Genomic DNA, 11,653 nt, shown 5'->3' with positions numbered 1-11,653 from the left:
CCGCCTGTCGCCCGGGGGCCACTCCAGCGGAGGCCATAGCGCAGGACTTTGTTAGCGAGTCAATCAACAGGACCCTAAGACTCGGCCAGCCGAGAGCGTCGCAAACCACTTACGTCACTACCACGCGCTCTAGCGAGACGAAAATGGTACTGAGCATGCGCAATTGTCATGAGCACGCAAAGGAGAGGAGGGGGGGAAGGAGATTGTTGCTAGGCAACAAGCTGTGGGCGGGTCTGAGGTGGCCTGGATTTAGTTGTGAATCAAAATAGATAAATTATTAAATAGTCTGGAATAGAAGGCTTATTTTAGAAGTAACATTTTTCTTATTCCTGTTCATATGACGAAGAGGGTCCAAAAACAACAAACAGGAAGCCTTGGGGTAAATTTGGCGCTGCCTACTCAGATCTAAGAGGTCTCAAGAGGACCAGCCACATGGCAGGAAGAATGGATGACATTTAGGTAGTGCCTGTGTGAAGCCTGAGCTCTGCAGGCACATAGTCTAGGGAAGAAGGCCTATACTCCTACACCAGCTGAGCCCGTAGTGTGAGACCCCAGGCTGAGGCCAAAGGACCAGAGGCAAATAAATTGTGCTCTCCAAGTTCCACATGGCAGCAGAGACGAAAACTAATATTTCAACTCAACAATCATCGGTATGCACCTTCTGACTGGTTGGCCAGCTAGATGTGTATGTAGGGAATTTCAATACAAGAAGAAAGAGATCACCAGGTACCCTCATTACCTTTGGGTTAGTTCCGTAAGCCTTTAGGTCCACATTTCCTTATGTCTAAAATCTTACTTAGTTCAGTGTCACGGCAGAGCAAAACTGTACTTTCTGATTTCACATATAAAGTTGACCCTTTAGAATCCTGGGCCAAAGAAGAGGACTTCTGATAGGTTTGTATTTGTGCTTCTCAAAACAAGTGTGATATGGAGGCTGTATTACATATTTCTAGCAGTGGGCACAGCTGTCCTAAGCTTGGTGAATGTGCAGAAGACACAGTCTAGGAAAACTGTTAACTGGTTGGGCTTGATCTTCTTCAGGCCATTATCATGGCAGTAAAGAGAGGCAAAAAAGCCCACATTTAGGAAGTAAGATGGACAGAGCACTTCAGGGCATGGTGGCAGACCCCAAGGAGAGCATCAGTGCTGCTATTTTCAGGGATTTTGAAGGGGTATGTGGAGCAGATTTGTGGGGAAGGGGACATGTGCTGTAGTTAAGGAGCTCATTACAGCTTTCTTCAGCCAGAGCTGCCCAGACTGCCCCAGAGGGAAAGCAAATGGAGTGAGAGAACTGCAGTATTTTATTCCTTCTAACCTTAAACTAAACGAAGCGTTCAGAAGTCCTAGTAGAGAATGGAAGAGAAAGGGGCCTGTTGGAATAAGGCCAGAGGTGCTTGAAGAGACTGTACACTCTTGGAATCATCTGGGGATATAATGATAACAGATGGAAGTAACAATAATAGTAATTACTAGAACTATTGTGGAGCCTTAAGGTACAATTACAGTTGCTATCTCAAAGAGCCCTAGAAGGTAGATGTCAGCATCCCCATTTTATAGACGAGGAAATAGGCTTACAGTGTTTATAATATCACCACAAGGTCACATCACCGCAAAGCTTACCTGACACTAAGTCTGTGATCTAAACTGACGTTTAGAAGACCTTAGGTTCCTTCCTGTTCTGTAACTTTATGGTTTGAAATATTAAAAGTGGATTTTTTTCTCAGAATTAGAAAAGCAATCCAATAGTCATCAATAATATCCCCATGACAACCACACGTCATTGTTTCCCAGTGTGTTTTATAACTTGATTATGAGCCCCAATTTTGTCGTTGACAGACTAATGAAGACATCTCTTTAAAAATGAAAACACTTCAGGTATAAATAGATATAGCTAAAGAAAACACACTGAAAACAGAGGAAGGATGAACAAGTATGACAAACATTGACAATTTGCCCTAAAACAGTTAATATGATTAGTGGGTTGCAAGTGAATGTCACAAAAATACTGCCTGTGCTGGTTTCATTAAGGCAGAAATTGCTGCCAAAAAAATGTGTGTCTTTATAGCCTTTCTGCTAGAAGTGAAAAAAAAAAAAAGCCAGATACTCTGTTGAAATGTATGGAGAATGTATTGTTAGAGACTTCACTATGGCTGTTGCTTTCTTAGGTAAACGTATGCTATTTCTCATAGTATCCTGTCCAGTTAGTGGTTTAAAGGTCAGGCTTTGGAGCCAGTCTGCCTGATTCCAATCCCAACTCAGCCCTTTTGCAGTTTTATGGCTGTAGTCAGTTACTTCACAGTGCTTCGCTTTGTGTAAGCATGCAACTTTGCAGGAGGACTAGATGGTTTATCATATGTTGCTGTGGTATGAATGTGTCCACATAAGTTCATGTATGTATTAGAAACTAAATGCCTATGTTGAAAGGTGAGACCTTTCAGGGGGTGATTAGGTTACCAGGACTTTGCCCTTATGGATAGATTAATGCCATCACAGGGATGGGAATCATCATCAAGAGAGTGGGATTGTTATAAAAACAAGTTAGATCCTTTCTTATTCCCTCTTCATGCAATGCCTTGTGTCATCTTATGGCAGCAAGAAAAACCTCACTAGATGTGGCTCCTTGGTCTTGGCCTTCCCAGCTGCTGAATCTGTGGGCTAAATGATTTTCTGTTCAATATAAAGTATCCAGTCTATGGTATTCTGTTATAGATCATACAAGGAACTAAGAAACTTGGAACTAAACTAAGAAACTAAACACGTGGAATAAATATCTGTGTATGGTAAATATCAATGCCTCTTATTATTTAAATGTATGGCTTTCTCCTTTACCAATTAACAATATTCAGACTGATAGTTAAAAAAATACACCTTCAATTAAAGCAACTAAAACATCATCTTAGCCTGGCATGGTGGCATACACCCATAATCTTAGCATTCTAGGAAGCTGAGGCAGCAGGATCATAGGTTCAAGCCCAGCCTTGGTGACTTAGACCCTGTCTCAAAATGAAAAATAAAAACGTCTGGAGGTGTAGCTCAGAGTGAAGGCTCTGTGTTCAATCCCTAGTATCACAAAAACATAAAAATAAAATAAAAAAGGAAACAAGTGAAGTTAATTTTAGTAACACTTGTTTAACCCAATACATCCAAAATATTACTTCAATGAATAACCAATATTAAACTCATTAGTTTTTTACTTCTTTTTCACACTGCCTTTGAAATCTTACATGTGTTTTATATTTAGAGTATCTCTCCATTTGCACTATCCATATTTCAAGTGCTCAGGGGCCACTGTGGCTGGTAGATGCACAACTGGATGTTGCAGAGATTAGTTTCCATTAACACGAGCAGGGCACATAGCCTTGTGGCAGAAATAGAGGCAAAAGCAAGTGGCACAAAGGTTACTATTTTACCTGGTGTATCACAACTTACATGTGTTTGCTTTCTGTTACTGTAGCAAAATAACAGTATTTTGATCTTCAAAATGATTAGTCATTGAATTATTAGTCATGGAGAACAAAATCAAGTTAAAAAGAGGAAAGATTAACTTCAGCTCATAGTTTTTGAGGTTTCAGCCCTTGGTCATTGGTCCCGTTGTTTTTGGGCCAGTTGTAAGGCAGCACATCTTGGCAGGGTGTGCAAGATAGGGCCAAAACATTCACCTCAGGGCTGGAATGCAAAGGTGAAATGGGAAGAGGCTGAGATCCCACAGTCCCGCTCGTGGGCACACTCCTAGTATCCTATCTTCCTCTCAGGTAAGTTCTATCACCTCCCAATAGCACCATGGGCTGGGGACTGAGCCTGTAATACATGGGCCTTTGGGGGACAGATATCCAAACCGTAGCATTGTGTGTATGTTTGAGATATGAAAATAGCACTCTATATTGTCCCTAGATACAAGACATATATATGTAAAAGTATTTGAAAAAGAAACTGGAATGAACTCCCCCATTCACATAAGAGGGGATAGTCAGAACTGGAATATAATAGGCACAGAAACTTTCTTTGTAGTGTTTCCTTTCTTTCATAAATTATAATAGGACTTGAAGGAAATAAAACAATATAAACCATTGCCAAATATGACAGTGTGTACATGGGGGTTTGGTCAGCCCCCTCTGGCTGACCTTGGGTAAATTATTTAACCTTTCTGTACCATGGCTTCCTCATCTGCAAAATGCACATAAAAAATACCTATCTCTTGGGGCTACTGTAAGGGTTATCAGAGTTATTATCAGAAAAGAGCTTTGAATGGTGCCTGGCATATAATAAACTATTTCAGCTTGAAACCGCTCCACTGGAAGCAAACACAGAAATCAGCCTGCATCCAGAACTGTGCCTTTACCTGTTCAAAGTGGCCCTGCATCACCAATACCTATGAGCTCATTTGTGATAGACTTCTGTTACGTGAGGTCCAAAAATAGCTCTTTCTCCGTCAGACAAATGGTGTGGGGCCTGTTAAACCAGTCGTGTCATTGTGTGCTCAGGGGCTTTTTCATTAAAGCTATATACTTATATACAATTCATTCTTTTCTTTTCATTACCTAGAGCCTTGGGAAGGTGGAAAAAACTACATGATACTTCGTTTTTGTGAGTAAGGAAAAAAGGGTGGAGGCAACAACCATGGCTCAAGCCAACGGCAGTGTAATATATACTAGGAATCAGCTCTCTCAGGCCATGATTTATTGCTTAAACCTCAGACAAAAGCTTTCCTCAGCTCTACTCTAGCTTTCTTCTCTCTGAGCTCCATCTGATTTCCTTTTCTTTTTTCCTTTCAGTCACCCCTTCTTTGCTGAAAGATACCCCATTATGGCCAATTTCTCAACTTGCTTGTGTCAGTGGCTTCCTTTCTTAGAAGCATTCATTTTGGGGCATTTCAGCATATAAATTGGACTATTTCTTTAGACTCAGAAAATTTTCTTTTAGTTCCTATTCCTTCTTTTTGTGATTTTTCTCCAGACCTCCACCAACTACCCTTTGAATTGCCAACTGCTTTTGATATAATACAAGTGAGAGGCAATCCTTTCTAGGAACTAGCTTTTGTCTAAAATGCTTCATTACTGCTTTAAGAGTATATTTTTTTGTGATCTCTTTATCAAGTAATTTTCATCCAAATTATTTTTTAGGCAAGTTTTTTTTTTCTTCTGTCTACCAGCTGCTCCTGGAAAGCCTTAACCTTCACCCCTTCTGTTAATCTTTAAAAAAAAATCCTTCTCCCAATTATCTTTTAGTCCTCACCCATTACTCTTTGCCTTTTCTAGAAGTTGCTTTTTTTTAACCTGATGGTTAAGCCTGTCTTTCTTTCTTTCTTTCTTTCTTTCTTTCTTTCTTTCTTTCTTTCTTTCTTTCTTTCTTTCTTTCTTTCTCTTTCTTTCTGGTACCGGTGATCAAACTCGGGACCTTGCTTGCAAGGCAGGTGGCGAGTCTTTATTTATTGTTAGTCTTTTTTGACTCTTGATTACTAATTCAGTTTCAAAATTATGGTTAGAAATGATGGGTTTGGGTGTAGCTCTGTTGTAGGGCACCTGCTGAGCCCTTGCAAGGCCCTGAGTTCAATCCCCAGCACCCAAGAGTTAAATTAAATAAAAATAAAAATTATGAAGAGGCCAGGACATATACTGACTTGGAGCATCCTACAAGGAACAAGGTCTCAGCCCCAGTGCTGGGCTTTTGGACTTCTTGGGACATCCCTGCCTGTCTATAGCCACAGACCCTCAGAATCTTTGAAGGTATAGAAGTCAGCAAGATGCAAGCTGAAAAATGGAAGAAACCCTGAGAGTAGTCAGCTGTGTTTGTCCTGTCCTTTGCTCTTCCACACAGATCACTTATCTTGCCAGCTGCCTTCTAGGCAGAGCTGCTGCCTGTATCTCTCTGCTGACTTTCTAGCTGGTCCAGCTTGCTTGGAAGTGTGGGGGACAGAGGGGACAGAGCCTGAAGATATGGGGCTGAAAGGGGAAGACATGAATGTCGAAAGAAGCTCTGACTCCTTGAAGCTAGGTTCTCCCTAGCAGGTGCTGGCCTGGTGTCAGCTGCTGGGGTGGTGCAGAGCCAAGTATCCCTTACCCCAGATATTCTTTCCACTCTTTAAAGCATGTTAGACAGAGGACACAGCTGTCACTAGGCCACTGTAGCACTTGGTTGCTTCATTTCTTAGTACACTTTCCTCATCTGCAGATCAGGAAACTAGCACCATTTTTTCTCCTTTCGTGAGGATGCCACAAGTGAGATAGAGAAAGAGCTCCATAAAGGAGCAAAGAGAATTTGGTGACTTGGAAGGGAACCCTTGCGACCATTTTACACTCGTAGAATGAGTCTAGGGGTCACATATTTGCTCCTCATCCAAACAGTGTGATTGTAGGCACTGTAAGAAAATAACTCAGCCTGTCCACACTTCAAGTAGACACAATTTCATGCCAGGTTTTTGCTAGCGTCTGTGCCAGACAGAGGGGAGGAAGGGATCCTGCAGACTTCTTATTTCCAGATGGAGGCACCTGAGGATGGTCTTCCTTATTTTGCAGATGAGGAAGCAGAGACCCAAGGAAGCCAAATGACTTATTTAACTTTCTGCAGCCCATTGATAGGAGAGCTGGGACATGGAAATAAGAACCATGGGAAGAAATCAGGGACTAAGGGAATAAATGATTTCAGGCTATAATGTTACCATTTCTAGCCTGCGTGTCACCTCCTCAGCACATTGAAAGTGAGCATTGTTGTTTTTTCTGCTTTTCAAAAATTTGGGGCTGATAGTAACGAGAGGGCTTGGAGCAAACCTCAGTGAACCTCTGCCAAGCTTTTGCTCGTTTGTGTACATCTTGAATTTCCAGGTGGCTTTGGTGACAGTTGGCAGGGGGCACTACTTACATAACTGCCTGGCAACTGCAGGGAAGGAAGGAAGTGTGGGAAGAGCTATCCCCAGCTCAGGGAGTGGAGGAGCTTCCTGCCTGAGAAATCCATGGATGTCTTTCGAAAACTCCTTCACAGCCAAGCTTATGGCCCCCTTGGTAACTGTTTAGCTGTCATCCCAGAAGGAAAGGAGGGAAAAATCAGCATGAGGCTGATGCTTCTCGGAGCCAGCAGCAGCCTCCAAATTGGCCCTGGGGCTGGTGTTGGAGACAGGCTAGTTGCTCTGGTCTGAGTGTCTGTGTCTCCACCACCTCCAGTTACTGCGTCGAAATCCAATACCATGGCGATGGTATTGGGGGGAGGTAGGGAATTTAGGAGATGATTGGATCATGAGGGTGGAACTCCCATGAGTAGAATTAGTGCCTTTATAAAAGAAGCCCCTTCCACCTTGTGAAGACACTTCGAGAAGGTGAACCCATGAATCAGGAAATGCACCATTGCCAAACAATGATTATACCAGCACAATCATAGCCTTCCAGCCTCCAGTTGTAATAAATTTCTGTTATTTATACACTATCTAGTCTCTGGTCTTTTGCTAAAGAAGCCTGAGCAGCTTAAGACAATAGTTTCCTAAGTGAGAGTTTTGTTTCCTTATAGTGTGCTCGGTGGGGCAGCGATTTAAAAAAAATAGAGTAAATTAGGAAATTGTGGGAGTAGGCTGAAAGCCACACAGTAAAACTAGCCATCACTTGGTCTCTGCCTGCAGAGAGCACTGGCTGGAATTGTAACTCCTAAGGGACAGGTCAGGAGAAGGGTCATGTGTACCGAGTGCCTGCTCTGTGACTTAGTTGGCTTTTCATCATTACAACGAAAATCTGAAATAGTCAATGTGTAAGGCAAAAAGATTTCATGTAGCTCATGGTTTCAGAGTCTTCAGTCCATATCACTTGATCTTGTTTCATTGGCCCCATTCTGGCAAGTAAATTGTGGTGGGAGTGAACAGTGGAGGAAGCTGATGACTTAACAGCAGTAGAGGAACAAAGCAGGAGAAAGAAGAGCCTGCGTCCCCATACCCCTTCGAGATCATGCCCCCAATGACTAAATTCTTCACAGTAGCTCCGACCTCCCAAAGGTTCCATCACCTCCCACAGTCTGCAGGCTAAGCTTTCAACACATGGATCCTTGGGGACACTTACCCAAACTGCAGTAGTGACCTTATATCTGAGTACCTCAGCAGTACTCCCATCTCAGGTGTCACCGTAGTGATGAGGGCTTGTGTGTGCAGTGTTTGACAAGGTCTGATGCTCTGGGGACACCTGGTAAACTGAGTGAAAGTATGATTTTGCTCATTTCTTCAGTCACTGCCTGTCCCCTTTTTCTCAGGTCCTTTGTCCATACATCTTGGAGTTGTCTATTTCCTCAGTACAGATATGTGTTTGCTGTCACTCTGTAAGTCTCATGGGAAGATGTCACAAAGGACGTGGTCTGAGGACGTGGCCCTGCTCAGGAGACCAGCTAGCTCAGCCTCCTGCAGAAGGGGTGGGAAGAGCATAGGCACAAGGTAGAACAGCTATCCTTAACACTTTAATAGAACACACAGATAAAATAGACGACAGGTATAGGAGCATCGTCCAAGGGAAAATGAGGCCACACCAGGCAGCAGAATGTAGTAGAAGTAGACCTGGCACAGCTCAGATGGAGAAGCCAAAAACATACAGATGACAAACAAAATCCTCTGATGGCTAAAGCTGAGATCCAAACTGGCTCAACCACCTTGAGGCCAAAATCTCTACAAAGTAAATCAAATGCAAAGAGAGCCCATGGATGAGGGAAGTTGTTTCTCAATGATTAAGAAATCTACAAGCAGAATTAATAAATTCTGAGGGAGAGTGTGGGGGGGTGTAGTATCCTTCGAGACCCCACCCCTCCTCCTAAAATTCTATGCTGAATACTCACATGGAGCCCTCCCTTTGCAAACCTCGCCCCATCTGTACTGCCTCTGGTACCCTGCCAGCTAGTTTGAGGCCGCCCATAATCCACCATCTCCAACTCCTCACTTGGCAGCCCCCACACACAAAGTGTCACACAGGCACAAGGTGCATGACATGTAGTGACTGATGTTGAGATATTGGAGTGGGGTAGGGGAGATAGGGAGGAGACAGGCTTCAATAATCTACACCATCAGTAGAGACATTTTGACTTTTTTTTTTTTGGCCAAATGTCATCCTTTGCCTTCTCACGTTCTACCCAAACTCCACTCCAATGCCAGGAGAGGAAATGTGACCAAGAAGTCCTAGTCACAGTCATCACATTCACCTTGTCCAGCTAGAGGTGGCCATAGGACCTAGCCATTGATAGCAGGAATAGGTTGAGTGGACTTTCCAGAAAAGCTTTCATCTTTCCAGGGGGAGAAAATGATAAATAGATATTGTTGGGGCTGTTACTTTCTCCCTTCTTTCTTGATGCATTGTGAATGGGATGCCCAGAGAAGCATAGCCATTTTGATACCGTGAGACCACTATGTCCAAAAAGCAGCGGAACACAAATAGAGAAAAAGGTTGGGTCTTTGATAGTATTATTAAACAGTTACATAAACCAGAGTCTTGGCCTCTTATTAAGTGAGAAAAAGAGCCATTCTTTTGCTAGGCCTCATGTGCAGCCATGATGATAATAATTTCCACAAAGATTTTTTTTTTTTAACACAGGGTCCACTGTGTGGTCCAGGCTGATCCTGAACTCACTACTAGCCCAGGCTGGCCTCGAACTTGCAGTGAACCTCCAGCCTCAGCCACACAAGTGCTGGGACTACAGGAGGCCTGCATCACCATGCCCAGCTTCCTTTGAAAGGAGTGAGAGATGTTCTTAACAATTTTTTAAACTTATATAATGATGTTTTTAATTTGAAATCTTGAACAACAGCAAAAACAAACAAACAAATGAACAAAACACAACAGCAACCTACCGTGATCAAGCAAGTATTTTTTTGGAAAGTACGAAAAAACACACAAAAGAAAATAAAAACATTCCCATACACCTACAGATATCCTTGCTTGACATTTTGTTTTCTTATCTTCTCCTATTTTTCAAATGTTTATGAGTATTTTTAAACAAATTTAGGATCATATTGTTCTGTAATTTATTTTTTCTTAATAATTTATTATTACAATGGTCTCCCTTGTAAGTTATACATTTACAACATTTTTTTTTTATTTTTTTCTCATTGAGTTTATTGGTACATTTTAGGTATACAGTACAGTTACATATATTATTGGGATCTTGTACCTTTACATGACAGTTCTTGGTTCTCAGTTTTTCCCCTTACCCCTGCCCTCCCTTCACCCCCTCCTCCCTTCCATATTTATAAATACTTTATTTCCATTTTTTTATTTTCTCATGTTTTTTTCTTTTCACTTATTTTACAACATGGTTTTTAAAAAATGTTTAAAAAATAAAAACAAGCCAAAGAGAAAAATAGTAAATTCCTACAAAAGGCCTGTAATAGATAAAGATTTTGCAGAATTTCAAGAACCATGATATTTTTTTTCAGCTTTGAGTTTATTGGTACTTTTAGGGATACAGTACAGTTACATTCATTGTTGGGATCTTGTACCTCTACATGACAAGTCTTGATTCTCATTTTTTCCCCTTACCCCTGCCCTCCCTTCACCCTCTAGGAACCATGATATTAGTAGATAGACTTTGGGTACTGTTTTTATTGAAATGAAGCAGTTTTCACTTCCTCTGATTTATGTTTTTGAGAAAGATCTTGCCTAGGCTGGTCTTGAAATTCTGGGCTTAAGTGATCTTCTTTCCTCAGCCTCCTGAGGAACTAGGACTACAGGTATGTATCACTACACTGGGCCAGATTCCAACTGGGTTTTCTTTTTTTTAATACTGTAGATCAAACTTGGGACCTTGTGCTTGCGAGGCAGGTGGCAGCACCACTGGGCTAAATCCCCCAGCCCCCAGATTCCTATTTTGAGCTGATCCAAAATCTTGTTTTAATCTCAACTTTCTAAAAAGGAAAAATTATTTACTGTTGGTCACGTCTCTCTTCCAAAGTGAAAAGGTACATGTTTGAGTTCCAAAATAAATTACGTCTGCATAGTCACCTGTGCACACAAGTGAGCTACACACAGCTCTGTGTAGGAGTCATGGCCAGCATGGACTCCAGGGCGGCAGACCTGGGCTTAGGCTCCACGTATTGGGTGGTGGGAAGGGGCACATGTGGAAAGAAGGCAGTGCCTTTGGCAATCTTGCCTTGTCTCCAAGTCTGAGGACTGCTGTTTAGATTGAGTATGGACAGACCGATGATCCTTGTGCTCATACCCTTTCCTCTACCTTTGCCTCCTCAGAGCCTAAATAAACAGTGGGCACCATGAGGTTACCCTAAGAAGTCATCTGCTGCCCTCTTCCTGGCCATCGTCACAGCTGTGTTTACTTCCCTGGTCTCGGGCACCTTGTTGAAGGCCCAAAGTGCAAAGCATAAGCTGTCCCTTGTGAGCTGGATGAGTCTCTGAGACTCAGAAGGTCTGTGAAGGACATTTCACCACACCCTCACATAGTGCTAAAAACAGAAATGCAGAGCACTGTTTTGGCCAGGTGAATTTACAGTCTAAATATCCAGCCACACGTGAGGAAGAAAAGATGAGAAATTACATTCAAGAGCATGACTAAGTTTTTCTTTCTAGAACTAAAAAATAAGCCATTAAAATTCCAAAATTACCTCCCCAAAAGTTGTTGTTCTCAGTTTTGAAACGGTCCAGTAGGCAAAGAGAAAACAGGGGAAGATCTTAGAGAAAAATAGCTCCAACTA

General features: G+C 42.2%; 1 protein-coding gene across 1 annotated transcript in view; it reads right to left on the bottom strand.

Moving 5' to 3' along the window:
- The window catches only part of Med9 (mediator complex subunit 9), a 14,772-nt gene extending 14,615 nt beyond the window's left edge, over positions 1-157 (bottom strand). The window contains exon 1 of the mRNA XM_010637526.2: positions 114-157. Within this exon, the coding sequence (XP_010635828.1) occupies positions 114-157 (44 nt within the window). The remainder of the gene's footprint in view (positions 1-113) is intronic.
- Between the last annotated feature and the right edge of the window lie 11,496 nt (positions 158-11,653).

This window comes from Fukomys damarensis, unplaced genomic scaffold, assembly GCF_012274545.1.
Source record: "Fukomys damarensis isolate Sample0158 unplaced genomic scaffold, DMR_v1.0_HiC HiC_scaffold_23, whole genome shotgun sequence".
NCBI classification, from domain to species: domain Eukaryota; kingdom Metazoa; phylum Chordata; class Mammalia; order Rodentia; family Bathyergidae; genus Fukomys; species Fukomys damarensis.
The sequence above is the reverse complement of the archived record's forward strand: the minus strand, read 5'-3'. Positions and strand labels throughout refer to the sequence as shown.